The 14,782-nt window shown below is 38.6% G+C and overlaps 1 protein-coding gene across 2 annotated transcripts in view; it reads right to left on the bottom strand.

Annotated features, from left to right (window-relative positions):
- The window catches only part of DHX9 (DExH-box helicase 9), a 37,210-nt gene extending 26,406 nt beyond the window's left edge, over positions 1–10,804 (bottom strand). Inside the window, exons 1-6 of one of the 2 annotated variants that reach the window (XM_032227033.1) lie at positions 10,704–10,804; positions 7,764–7,902; positions 6,824–6,964; positions 6,098–6,212; positions 2,813–2,934; positions 1,972–2,120 (exon numbers count right to left, since the gene is read on the bottom strand). In XM_032227033.1, the coding sequence (XP_032082924.1) occupies positions 1,972–2,120; positions 2,813–2,934; positions 6,098–6,212; positions 6,824–6,964; positions 7,764–7,874 (638 nt within the window). In that variant the 5' untranslated portion in view covers positions 7,875–7,902; positions 10,704–10,804. Of the gene's footprint in view, positions 1–1,971; positions 2,121–2,812; positions 2,935–6,097; positions 6,213–6,823; positions 6,965–7,763; positions 7,903–10,256; positions 10,483–10,703 lie in introns of those variants that run through there. The other variant, XM_032227034.1, reaches the window with a different exon arrangement.
- Positions 10,805–14,782: the final 3,978 nt, after the last annotated feature.

Raw genomic sequence — 14,782 nt, forward strand, 5'->3', positions numbered from 1 at the left:
CGTGGGTGTGTTTAGTGGAATTTAATCCTAAGTATATGTGCCAATTTTGTAGCTTCAATGTTAAGTTCTGAAGCTAAAAAGGTTCAGTGCTACTGAATTCTTATATCTGAATGTTTAAATATAAACATTCTAATCTCCAAATTAAGAAATTTATTTGTTTAAATGTACCATTTCAATGTACCACCCACTTCACTTTCCCCCATATCTAGATGAACCCATTTCAACTACTGTAAGCTACTAGGAAAGACACTGAGTGTTTTGGGAAAAAATTCTCAGTTTGCTTATTTTAAAAATCTCACATCATTAGGTTTAAAAGACAATGGGGGGGGGAGATACAGTACTTGGCAGGACACATTAAACACTGCAATTCCATGGGGATTTGTCTTCTAAGAGTTTTTTTATCCCAGACAAAATTACATAGGTTTGATATAACTGGCAGTACATTCATTATTCTTCTTTTTAAAACTATGCCAATTTATACCTAAACATGGTGTGTTTATTTATTTAGATGTTTTTAACATAATTTTCTTCTTTAGAGATGCAAGAAATCCATCCAAGCCTTCCTGGGAGTAACAAATTCTACACCCTGGAATGCTCTTGGGAAAACAGCAAACAGACCGAGAAACATACTGTCATCCATGCCTCCATCTTCACCAAGTAAATGTTAAATAAAGCTTGTACTTGGAAAAAAGAACATAGCAGCACAACTTCAAGAGCTATAGAGGAAAAAGTCTAAAATGGTAATTTATGAATATGATAATCCTGATAGTATACAACAATTGCACAAAGAACTATCTTTTATGGAAGCTGAAAGGGAAATGACATGAAGTATTTCAAATCAGAAATTGAATCAAACCTCTGAATTTATGTATCAAACTACATCAGGCATCATCTATTATTTGTTGGAGTCAAACTAGGAAGGCATTAGAAGCCTTGGTAGCTTTTCCCCTTATTTCTTTTCCTTTTTGAATATTGAATCCAAAGCTATATACAGCTATTTTCTTGTTCAGTATTCAGAGAGCTGTATATTTCATTTTAGAAGGTATATATCATGTAAAAGCAAATGTTTAACTAGATTTCTTTAGAGTAATGTTCATGCAAAAATACAATTGAGATACCAACAAAACCAAGACTAATTTATGAAGTTATTAGAAGGTGAATAGCTTCACTTTGGTTAATTTTGGATGTTTGAAGGACAGGTAGGAACAGGAAGACAACTGAAGGCAGAGACAGAGGAGAGAAAATTATTTCTTTATCAGCCTATTATATATTTAGTCAATAATATATTTACTACTACAGCTTTGTTTAATATTGTAAGGAACTTTGCAATAGCAATTAAATGTCAAACACACTGCAAAAATCAAGGCTTGACTGGCAAGCCACTTTATATTATAAACCTCTTCTGGGATTACATGAAGGTACTGCATCTCCAAACAAATGGGATTAAAATAAACATCAGGCATGTGAAACAAATGCAAATTCAAACTTTTTTGGTGTGCATACACTAGCTTTCTACACGTAACAATTTTTATCTTCCCTATTCCTTTAAGAGTCCAGTAATAGTCTCCATGAGTTTTTGTTCAAATTGTAATTTAGATTTTAAGAACAGGCATGGTACTGATTTTTTTCACACATCAACACATTAGCAAATATTGTTCCCAGGATTTTCTGCTTTTCAAATTTAATAAGATGCTGTATGACTATTATATAGATTGTGAGTCAGAACTAAGAACATTCTTTAAATTTTACTACAAAATGACTGAAAATTATTTACAAATTCAAGGAAAGAGGGCAAAAAATAATAAACATTGGTTACATTATTTAGGCCATTTAAATGGAACAGCCCTTGCTTAATACTCTGCTAAACTATTAAGGTATCTCTATTTAGAGATGAAGAGCACACAACCAGCTATTAACAAGGAAAATGTTTTTCAACAACATCAGCCTTATGAAAAAAAAAAACTGCCAAACCTGTTGTGATCAGGTCCCACTTGAGTGTATTTATATTCGCCTTGGATTTTTTCCTTTTGGAAAAACTGATTCAGACGGGCTTTAGCATTCTCCAAAGTCCAATTTCCATGAAGGCCAGCATTTAAATCAATTTCTTCTGACTCCAAAGTCTAGTAGCAAGGAACAATTAACTTTAAATTGCTATGAACACTACTCTTAATTTGATTACATGCTACTGTAAAAAAATAAATAAATCTTTTAACACTTATAACCAAGTGGATTATTCTCAGAAAATGTAAGATTTAGTGCTCCAAAAACTCTTACTTGGAGAACTCTGAACAGATAACAATAGGAACCTTTGGAATCTTATTTCCTAGAATGTACAGCATAATTGTATTATAATTCAGATACATTATTACAGATTTAGTTAGCAAAGGAATAACTAAACATTTGTACTACCTGTTAATCAAAGTAAAACTGTCAAAATGTTAACATGATTATATATAGCATTATATATACTATAGCAGTGATGGCTAATCTAATGTTGGCTAAAGCATGTCTCCTGCATGCACAAGAGACCCGAAAATCAGCTGGCTAGTGGGAGGCACACTCACATGCGCAATAGAACTGAGCTGGGGCGACAGCTCACGTGCACGCAGAGAGAACTCTGCAAGCCACCTGTGACACACGTGCCATAGGTTCAACATCACTGTGCTATAGGATTATATCTGTGCTAAAGTATTTTAGTCTTGCATCATTATCTTGTTTTACTTAAACAAGAAAATGATAGCTCTGTTGACAAACAAATATTTATAATGAAAAATGAGCTTGGTTAATAAGTTTTCAAGAAAAAAAAACTTACAGCCTGGACCTCCTGTTCTTCCTTCCGGGAGTAATAATCATTCAAGTTAGCACCACGATCCCACTGAGCTCCACCATAGCCAGAATTTCCAACTGCTGTTTCAGTAAAAGTAGCACCAGCATCTAGCAATGGGAGGAGAAAAAAGCATGGTTACTAAAAGTACTAACATCTGTGATATAGATAGTTTTAATATACCGTATTTATCGGCGTATAACACGCACCGGCGTATAACACGCATCCCCCATTTTAACACAAAAATTTGAGTAAAATTTTTTTTCATTAAAAATAAATGACTTGGAAGCTCGGAACTTAATGTTGGATTAAAATTTATAACATTAGAACATGAATTATAACATTAACTCCTCTTAAAAGGCAAATATGAAATGAAAAAACACCTCTTTGAGCAAAAAAACTTAATCAGAATCACTGCTTTTTGGAAAACCAAAAAACTCTTCCTCATCTTCACTTGTATCCTCAAAATCAAACTGAGCACTGCTTTCACTGCTTTCACTGTCTTCATAGATCAGTTCGTCTTCTTCCCCATCCAAAGCATTGCTTATGCCACATTTCTTAAAAGAGTTGATAACAATATCTTCTTTGACTGCGTCCCATGATGTTTTCACCCACTGACACACTTTTGAAATGCTAGGTCTTTTCATTCGCCCAGAATTTGTAACTTCATGTTGAGTTTCATCACACATGTATTTATTCCACTCTTCACGCATAAAAGCTTTGAAGGGCTTGTTAATGCAAACATCTAATGGCTGTAATTGTGAGGTCAGTCCGCCTGGAATAACTGCTATATCAGTTTTGAACTTTTGAAACTCCGCCTTTGTTCTTTCTGTAAGATGAGATCTAAATGCGTCCAATACCAATAAGCATGGCTTCTTTAACAAAGCACCTGGGCGCTTCCCCCACACATTTTTAATCCAAAGCTTCATGCCTTCTTCATCTATCCATCCTTTTGGATGAACATGCACTTGTACGCCACTAGGAATTCTCTCCTTTGGTAACGTTTTTCTTTTAAAAATTACCAATGGAGGCAGCTTATTTCCATCTGCAGTGCAGGCAAGAACAAGAGTGTAACGATTTTTTTCATGCCCTGAAGTTTTAATTGTTACTGTTTTAGTACCTTTTGAATCCACAGTTTTATTTGAAGGAACATCGAAAGTGAGGGGAACTTCGTCCATGTTGCCGATTTGACCCATTTCAAAATTTTGTCTTTTTCTTGCATTGATAATAAATCTATGAAAATGTATTATCTTTTCCTCATAATCATCTGGCATACGCTGGGCAATCCTTGTTCTTGTTCGCATCCGAAGGTCATGCCTCTTCATAAATCTTTGGCACCATGACGTTGTCCCTTTAAAATCCTGGATTTGCAGCTCTTTGCTGATTTTCACAGCTTCAAAAGTCAGCATTTTTGTTGATAAAGCAATGCCTGCTTTTCTTTGGTTCAGGACGAATTCCTTCACTTTACTTTCTAGTTGTGGCCATTTCGTTATGCCACTGCGCAAAGCACATTTTGATTTTGGTAACATCTTGATTTTTTCGACATTTTTTCGCCACTCTCGTATTGTGCATTCTGTTGGTGGCTCTCCAAAATGCCTTGCTGCAGCCCTATTCCCATGTTGCTTGGCATATTCTACAACTTTTAACTTGAAAGCAGCTGTATATGCTGAACGCTTCTGTCTTGATCCCATCAGGGATATACAGTATTTTACCTATGGCTGTTTAAACAATAAAAGTTACCGTCAGACATGCGGTTCATTTCCCCCTTTAATTGCGCTGACGAGTAACGTCCTCAGCGTAACGTCAGGGACGTCACTCGTCAGAATTACGGCAGAAGTAACAGCAGCGCGGGCGGCTGCGGACTCACAGCTGATTGGGAGAATGCCGGCGCGTACACTTGGGACCAGAGAGCAGGCGGGCGGGAAGGTAAGCACCCGCAATGATGGAGAAAAAATACAGGCAGCGGGCGGCTCTCTGGCCGCTGCGAGCCGCTGCTGCTAGGATGGGGTTAAATCAGGCAGCGGGCGGCTCTCCAGCCGCCGCTTGTTCAATGATGGGGTTAAAGCGAACAGCAGGTGGCTGGAGAGCTGCCGCCACTGCTGCAAGGTAGGGGTTATATCAGGCAGGGTAGCTGGAGAGCCGCCGACGCTGCCATGAAATGGATGCTGCACTTCTATGAGTATCATGGGCGCCGGTGAATCAGCTGGAGCAGGCAGTTTGGGACCCGGCGTATAACACGCAGTATCGGCGTATAACACGCAGGCAGGGTTTAAGCTTGCAATTTTAGTTTTAAAACTGCGTGTTATACGCCGATAAATACGGTAAATGTCTGAACCTCACAAATACTGCCTCTGTCCTGCCCGAATAAGCTTCATTTGAAACTGACAATACACACCCTTATCAGTGAACAAAGTAATGTACATTCACTTTCTGAACAGCTTTCAAGATTGATTATAACATCAAATTCAAAACAGATGTGGGGACAGTGATTACTCAAAAATCTTTGTTTATCTTAATGACTCCTAATAAACAAGAACAAACAGGAATTGTAGCTTAGGTCTGGGGAAAGGAAAAAGAGGGTTCATCGCCTCAATTTCCAATGTAATTAAAGTCTAACTTTTGAAATTACTTGCTTTAAGTGTGAAAGAATAAATGCTAAGTATAAATAGATGTTTATTTTGATTATTTTCTAATTTTAAATTCTAGCTTTTTCCTAATTCCAAGAACAGATATTTTAGGAATTTAGATTAGGAAAAAAATGAAAAAAATTGGGGGGCTTTTTCTACAAATTTTGTTTACCATACTTCCTGATATTTTGAGAGATGTAAAGCAGGGTATAAACAACTTAAAAATAAAATGAATAAACCATAGAAACATAATATAAAATTAAACTAAAACCATCAACAGTTCTTGTTAATTTTAAACTATTTGTCTCATTGTTTTAATCTTTTATACTAGTTTTATGTATTATAAGATGCTCAGAGTTGTGACAATGAAATGGATAGCGAATAAATTTAATAAACAAAAAGAAAAAACGCAGAATATTTGACAGGTTATTATTGAAGAAAAACACAGGTTTTACAAATACTGAAAAATATTTTGTCAGGAATTCTGAGGTGAATCCAGATTAAGAATAAAAAAAAAATCAAATAAGTCAGTTAATTATGTTGGATCATTGTCAGATGGGACTGAACTTCCATTGCCTAATAAGCACGGTTTTAATTTGTTTGGTAATATACAATGTATTGAGCATGCAGAGGTTGACTGACTTACCAATTTCTGATTTGAGAGCCAAATGAGGGGGAATAGGCCCTCCCAAAGGAGCATCAGGTCCATCTCCAATATCTGCTCCAGAGGCACCTTCAGTAGGAGCACCCACTGCTCCCGCCTAAGCATAATCAAAAAATCTGTAAAATTGCAACTCGTACTCTACTAAGAGTATATTTTCAAGCCAGATGCACCTCAAGTAGAACTACTATATAACAGTCAGGTTTACTGCTACAAAACAAAGGTGCATATATAACTGCATTTCTCTGCATGACTGTGTTACAAATATATTGCCCCCCCCCAAGATAGAATGTACCCTTTAACTTGAGTTTTAAAAGGTTGACATTTTTAAATGTTTAAAACGTGCTTTAAGAAATCTCGCCCTCTAATCCTGAATGCACATATAATGAATAAATTCCACAGAATTTTGGACAAAAAACATTTCTGAATAAATGCCTCCCTCCCTCCCAATGGTGTCTTCTCTTTTCCTTTTCAAAATAAATTTTGTATAAATCAAAATATTCAGAATCTGAAATGAAGGATATAAAGCAAGTTCTATAGACTGATGCAAAAAGGGAAAAATTGTGACTTCCAAATATGGTTTCTCGTAAAACAAATTTTGAAAAAAAGTTTCAAGTAATGTTATTAATAAAAAATACTGCTTCTCTTCCCCAGACAACAAAATAGTGTGCAAAAAAATAACATATTCTGCAGGTGATAGTTATCACTTACTCCAAAAGCTGGAATTTCTTCACTTTTGATTTCATTCACTCGAACAAGATAATTAAGGAAGTCTCTTGCAGCATTGGTCTGAGCATCCTTCTTGTTGGTGGAATTGCCCATACCAATATAGTTGAAACCTGTCACACGAACCTATTATAAATATAAATATATTGCTAAATAACTTCAGCAACATAGATGCCTGTTGTATAAAGTTAACATAGCTTTGCAAATCTTCTTAAAGCAACCTTGGTCAAATAGCAAATCCTACAGCAGGATTTGTATTTGCAGCTCCCACTGTTTGTTTGACATGGAAAGTGCAATTCAAATGAGAGTAGCAGCAATATGTACTGTTGCTCTTACCCTGAAATGATTGCATGCTTGCCCAATTCACTCTATCATCAGTTTTGTTTGGATTAGTCACATGATCAATACAGGTTTTGATTGTTTTTCAATCAAAACCTTATGACCCAAGTCTCTACCTCTGCTTTCTTTCCAGCAAGTTCCAGTCATAATGCAAATATAGAAAATAAAACTTCCCTCTAAATTAGATTTTTCTAAGTAGCAGATGGTATATCATTTAAATGTTTTAGTTGATTTATTATACTTTAGATATTTTTGTTTCATTTTGCAAGCCACCTGAAGGTCCAACCTTGAGGAGCAATGGGATTTGAAATAAGAAATAAGGGCAAAATTTATGTGGGTAAATCATTTTTAGCATTATTAATTTAACTAAGAAGTTAAATACATGCTTAGGTCTCCCTGAGAAATAGGAATCAAGTAAAGGTTTAACCTGGACTGGCTTGTATCTAAATAAATATACTCTGTAAGTCTTGCTCTCTTTATTTTTAGCTAAGCCATATATTGCAGTTCTCTCTGTAATATAAATTTAGAAAAATCTTTGTGAAGGGAGCTGGTGAATAATTATTTTTGGCAGTCATTCAATGCTCACCTCACACACAAATTTCTGCCTGTTCTTGTTGCCCACAGCACGGATCTCATAAGCGATGGTGATTTTTCGCTTGCCACACCAAGCATATAGGAAATTCTTCACATCCCCCATGGCAGAAGCAGCCTGAGGTAGGCAGCACCTATGGAGTCAAAGTATAAAGTGTTAGATTGCCAATGTATTTGTACAGAGACAAGCCTCTGCACAAATGGAATAAACAATTATCTGGTCACAGGACAAATTCAGGAGTTGTACTTAAAAATAGTTTGTTGTGCGTTCTCTCACATGCACACACATTCAATTCCAAGTAAAAGGAAATATAGGAAATCAGCCTTCTGGTTCTTATATGTATTATTTATTAATCATATATTTTCCTGTTACCAACAAATATCTCTACCACTTTATAACTCACTTTTATATCAGAAATAATTTTGGAATGGAACAATAAAAAAGCCTTACCCGTAGGACATATTACCCACCAGACAAGCCCATTTCCCACTGTTTTTGTTAGCTGCTATTTTTTTAATTGAAAAGTTTTAATAAGTTTTACAAATATTTCTCCTTCCCTCCCTCCCCCCCAACCCCGGCACCCCTCCCTCCCCCCCAACTTTCCAGAGCAAAATACAGGGTATAAACATTTAACAATCATACACTAACATAAGCTAACTAACTATAACATTCTACCTCCTTCTTGTACTTTAATTCCCTTTTTATTAAGCTAACTTTAGATAAATTGTAACATTCTTTGTTCATTCATTCATAAGCTAATTGAAATTTCTTAGTCCGGTATTTATTTTGAATGTAGCCAATCCATCTTCTCCATTCCAACTTCTATTTCTCATCTGAATAATCTTTCCAATATGCTGAGATTTTAGCCATCACTGCTAAGTTTACTACTTTTAACGCCCATTCTTGAATAATAGGCAATTCTTCCTTCTTCCAGCAATCTTGCTGCCGTTATTAAATTCAGAATCAAATTAGTCTCTATAACTGTACAGTCTGTAATTATGCCTAGCAAAAACAACTGAGGAGTAAACTTTATCCTCTTTTAAAGAATGTTTTGAATAATCCACCATATTGTTTAGCCAAAATGCTTTAACTTTTTTTTTTACAAATCCACCATACATGATAATACGTAGCATCAACACAATCACATATCCAACATTTGGAATGTAAATTCGGATAACATACAATTTTTAGGATCTAAATACCATCTATAAAAACGTCTTATAAAAATTCTCTCTCAAGTTTTGAGGTTGCATAAATTTTACAGGGAGAGGAGGAATTCTGGGAGTTGAAGTCCACAAGTCTTAAAGCTGTCAACTTTGAACACCCCTGGGGTTTTTTTTTTTTTTCCCTAAAGGGTTAGGGCTGCAAGGGTCTAAATACCATCTATAAAAAACGTCTTATAAAAATTCTCTCTCAAGTTTTGAGCTTGCATAAATTTTACAGGGAGAGGAGGAATTCTGGGAGTTGAAGTCCACAAGTCTTAAAGCTGTCAACTTTGAACACCCCTGGGGGTTTTTTTTTTCCCTAAAGGGTTAGGGCTGCAAGGGTCTAAATACCATCTATAAAAAACGTCTTATAAAAATTCTCTCTCAAGTTTTGAGCTTGCATAAATTTTACAGGGAGAGGAGGAATTCTGGGAGTTGAAGTCCACAAGTCTTAAAGCTGTCAACTTTGAACACCCCTGGGGGGTTTTTTTTCCCCTAAAGGGTTAGGGCTGCAAGGGTCTAAATACCATCTATAAAAAACGTCTTATAAAAATTCTCTCTCAAGTTTTGAGCTTGCATAAATTTTACAGGGAGAGGAGGAATTCTGGGAGTTGAAGTCCACAAGTCTTAAAGCTGTCAACTTTGAACACCCCTGGGGGTTTTTTTTTTTCCCTAAAGGGTTAGGGCTGCAAGGGTCTAAATACCATCTATAAAAAACGTCTTATAAAAATTCTCTCTCAAGTTTTGAGCTTGCATAAATTTTACAGGGAGAGGAGGAATTCTGGGAGTTGAAGTCCACAAGTCTTAAAGCTGTCAACTTTGAACACCCCTGGGGTTTTTTTTTTTTTCCCTAAAGGGTTAGGGCTGCAAGGGTCTAAATACCATCTATAAAAAACGTCTTATAAAAATTCTCTCTCAAGTTTTGAGCTTGCATAAATTTTACAGGGAGAGGAGGAATTCTGGGAGTTGAAGTCCACAAGTCTTAAAGCTGTCAACTTTGAACACCCCTGGGGTTTTTTTTTTTCCCCCTAAAGGGTTAGGGGTGCAAGGGTCTAAATACCATCTATAAAAAACGTCTTATAAAAATTCTCTCTGAAGTTTTGAGCTTGCATAAATTTTACATTTCTCACCCAAGTTTAGCTGCTATTTTAAGATGCTAGGAAAGGGGTCCTTGCAATCTCAGGAAAACCAGTATTTCCCTATTCGAGTGAAAATGCTCCCTCCTTATTCCCCTTCTTTGCTTAACTCGGATCTTGCGCTCAATCCGAAAGGAGATGCGCACCTTTGTGGTGAAAGCCCTTCTTAATTCTTCTTTCAACGCCGCAAGCGGGGGTTGTTAAACCTCAAAATGGATTAAATGGACTCTTCCCACCCAATTTCAGAGATGCTGAACCACCCAAAAGCGGTTTGACAGCACCACAATTCGACGCAAATTGTAGCCTGAGGCAACTGCCGTTATTCCCACCTCTGAGGGGGAAAAAGGGCTGCGTTTCCCTCACAACCAAGCAGCTTTATACTGCGCATGCTCTTCGCCAGTTAGCCCTCTCGCGCTTCCCTCCGCGCATGCGGGTTCTGCCCGCGCGCGCGTGCGCGTCGCGTCTGCGCAGTTCTTCCCTAAATGTTATATGGTCTGTTTTACATTCGGAAACGCACGGCGGGCCCATTGCGCAAAAAAATACATACGCATGTTTTTTTTTTTTTTAGAAAAAAAAAATAGACGCAACCTAACCTGGTCTGGAAAACTTTTTGTCTAGAGGAAGGCGAGGCAACGCGGAAGGCAGTCCGCTCCGCTCAGGCCCCTCTCGCAGACTCCCGTCCTCAGCACATTCTCAAGATGGCGGCGGCTTTACGCTTGCGCAGACCTAACCTGCGCGACCAACGGCTTCGTTTCGAAGAACGTCTCTTTGGGAGCGCGATGAGTACAGCGCCTCCCGCGGGAAGGCATAGAATTGCAAGGTATATAAGGGAATGGCGCGTACAGGCTTTCTGAATGGGAATTGTGTAATATGCAGTGGTCTCCGAGCTTGGCAACTTTTAAGACTTGTGGACTTCAACTCCCAGAGTTCCTCAGCCAGCTGGCTGAGGAACTCTGGGAGTTGAAGTCCACAGGTCTTAAAGATGGCAAGGTTGGGAGACCACTGGTGTAATGTGTTGGTTCTTGGAAAGCACATAAAAAAAGGATGAGAAAAAGCTCATAGAACTTGTCCTTGGGGTAATAAACAGATGATAGATAATATATTAAGAGGACATCATAGAAACCTATTGATAATACAGTACTCTTTTAAGTGGGGATCTCGGGAGGGGAACTTATTTGATTTAGCAAACACAATACTCGGGGCACCTTAAAAGAATAACAGTAGTAATAGCAATAGCAGTTAGACTTATATACCGCTTCATAGGGCTTTCAGCCCTCTCTAAGCGGTTTACAGAGTCAGCATATCGCCCCCAACAACAATCCGGGTCCTCATTTCACCCACCTCGGAAGGACGGAAGGCTGAGTCAACCTTGAGCCGGTGAGATTTGAACCGCGGAACTGCAGATAACAGTCAGCTGAAGTGGCCTGCAGTACTGCACCCTAACCACTGCGCCACCTCTGCACTCCCATAGTGCCTTATGGGTCAAAGACTATTTCACAGGTTCATGAAATAATTGCTTCATACACGATTGGGGAATAGGAACCATAGAGAGAGCTTAAATTATAATGAAAACTGAGGGTGCAGACTTAGTGTATTAGCTTGCACATACAGTATATAAAAGCAGAGTAGTGATTATTTCACGTGGCAACATAAAATCCTCCTGTTGGTAAATTAACTCCTTCAAGGGTATAGAATACTATTAACTTTTTCCCAAGTCCAGATGTAATTATTTGTCTAATTCAGCTATATATTGGATTCCTTGGCCATGTTGCTCATGGTGTATGTGGGAGGCAAAGTATGTGGGGCAGAGGCAGGCAGCACAGGAATATCACACTCCCACCAGTCCGTGAAAAAAAACCTCTCTCCACAGAACTGGTCCTGGGTATCCAAAAGGTTGGAGGTCACTGCATTAACGCATTTCTGGCAGGTGATCATCCAGGTTCTGTTCATAGAAGTCAGTGGTAGGAGAACTCCTTCATAAAGCAGCCGGCTCTGCTGACTTATAGCTTATACAGTCAGGAAATTCCTCTGTCATTGGATCTGTTCTGCCCCCTGGGTCAATAAAAAATAAGGCAACCCACCAGGGGTGGGTTCCTGCCAGTTCTAACCTCTTCTCTAGAAGAGATTCCACAAATCTACACTGCTGTTTAGAACCGGTTCCAGCTCCCTCCCTCCCCCTGCCCGTCCGCACATTATCAAGATGAAGAGCGAGAGGAGGAATTCTGGGAGTTGAAGTCCACAAGTCTTAAAGCTGTCAACTTTGAACACCCCTGGGGTTTTTTCCCCCCTAAAGGGTTAGGGGTGCAAGGGTCTTGTAACTTGACAGCTTTAAGACTTGCGTGCTTCAAATGCCAGAGTTTCTGAGCCAACATTTTGGTTGCTAAGCAAGAGTGTTATTAAGTGAATTTCACCACATTTTACAAGTTGGCCATGCCCATCCAGTCACATGGCTGGCAAGCCACACCCACCCAGTCACGTGGCCAGCAAGCCACTCCCACAAAGCAGGCCACACTTACAGAAGAGGCTCTAAAAAAATTTGAAACCCATCACTGCAACCCACCCTTTTCAAGTATTTGAAAACACTACTATATGTTCCTTTCACTTTCACTTTCCTATACTCTAATCCAGTGTTTCTCAACCTTGGCAACTTGAAGATGTCCGGAATTCAACTCCCAGAATTCCCCAGCCAGCGAATGCTGGCTGGGGAATTCTGGGAGTTGAATTCCGGACATCTTCAAGTTGCCAAGGTTGAGAAACACTGCTCTAATCATTGAACTATCCCTCAAAGGATTTGGTTTCCACATCATTTACCACTTCAGTAACCCTCTCTCAACCTGTTCTAAAATTAGGGTACTACAAATGGATCTAACCAGGGCAGAGTAAAATGGAACAATTACTTCCCATTTGCCTCAAAAGGGTAATCAAAAGCAATACTCCAATTGGACACATTGCAGAGTCACTTGGGAAACAATCTTTACTCAATCAATAGCATTTAGGGAAACAATTAGCAGTAGTTAGCAATCAGGCATCAGCAGGGAACCGGCTGCGTGAAACAATCAGTGGTTTCTTCTTTGTTTTCCTCTGTTCTGTCAACATTTAACGTATTTCGATATTTATTAACAGAAGCAGAAATTCATTTTATATTAGCTTTGAAAGTGCACCTACTCGACCAACTCAAGTAGTAATAGTATTTTTAGGCAGAGGACTCCTACCTGTAACTATCAAAAGGCATCATGAAGCCCTTGTATATTTTTCTCACTGACAGAATTTGGGGAGCAAGAAAATTAATGGTAGTTATAGAAAAAACAGCAAGTATAAACAATGGGTGGGCAATTATTCATTAAAGCCCTACCTGAAAAGCACATTATAACTAAGATATAAATAAAGAATATGATTGGATTTTGAAGCTCCTCGTTTTCTACAAGACCAAAAACTAATGGATTATAATAGAAAGAATTTTAAAAGGTAGTCTTCATTTAGAAACAAAGAGCTGAACAATTTCTCATGAAGAATTATCTTTCCCATCTTCTAATGCAACCGGCAAGAGGTTCAACACATTTCAAGATACATTTTCGGGGGTATAAAATCTTAATCCCAATTGCTGTCATAATCCAAGGATTACCTGTATGCTAAACATACAAGAGTCAGGATGTATTTGACACATAACCATTATTTGTAAAGAGCTTTCATTTTTCCTGCAATATTATAATATACTTTGAGGCAAACACCAGTGACGTGCGGTGAGGTTTATGGCTGGTGAGGCAAAAAGAAAGCGTCTTTTGGCTGCCCTGCGGCTGTGTCCGACATAGAGGCATCCTGCCTCTATGTCGGACATAGCGCTGGGGCGGCCAAAAGCCGCTTTCTAGAAAGAAAGAAAGTGCCAGCCTGCCAGCAGAGGTGGGTAAAAGACCCGCCTCTCCTGGCGGGCTTCCTGACACAAAGAAAGAAAGCTGGTGGGCTGCCCTCCCTGCCTCTCCCTCTGAGTGAAGAAAAACACACACACACACACGCAAATTACTTACAATTACTTACAATTTACATTAATTTTGAATTCCTTCCCCTCCTTCCGACTCACATACCTTTTCCAGCTCTTTCACAATCACAGAAGATTTCAACTCTGCTCTTGCCTGCCCTGATGAAAATGTAAAAATGTAAAAGGAAAAAGGCAAGAGCTGCTGAGGTCAGGCTGGGTTAGCTGCTGCCAGAGTCCCCAATGGATGACTCTGCTTAACTGTTTAAAAAAGCCTCTTCAAAAAACGCCCTCTACAGGAGGAGGCAAGAGAACCAGGTGCCTCATCTACATAAGGAATTTTTCGGCTTTTAACCCTTGCTTAACTCTGCTCGAGTGATCATAAAGTCAGACTAAATGAGGCACGTGGTTCTCCTGCCTCCTCCTGTAGAGGGCACTGTTTTTAGAGGCTTTTTTAAACAGTTAAGCACTAAGCAGAGTCATCCACTGTGACTCTGGCAGCAACTAGCTCAGCCTTTTTCCTTTTACATTTTTTTCTCTTTTCATGATGACAGTGGTGAGGCTCTGCCTCCCCTGCCTCCACGTCACTGGCAAACCCTTATCTCATAGGCTGCCTGTGGTTGAAAACTTGGTAGTGAACAAAAACATAAGGCTCAAAACATCATGGTGAGAATAAATTCCATTTCATGATTTACTTCTTTG

Source organism: Thamnophis elegans, chromosome 11, assembly GCF_009769535.1.
Source record: "Thamnophis elegans isolate rThaEle1 chromosome 11, rThaEle1.pri, whole genome shotgun sequence".
Taxonomy (NCBI): domain Eukaryota; kingdom Metazoa; phylum Chordata; class Lepidosauria; order Squamata; family Colubridae; genus Thamnophis; species Thamnophis elegans.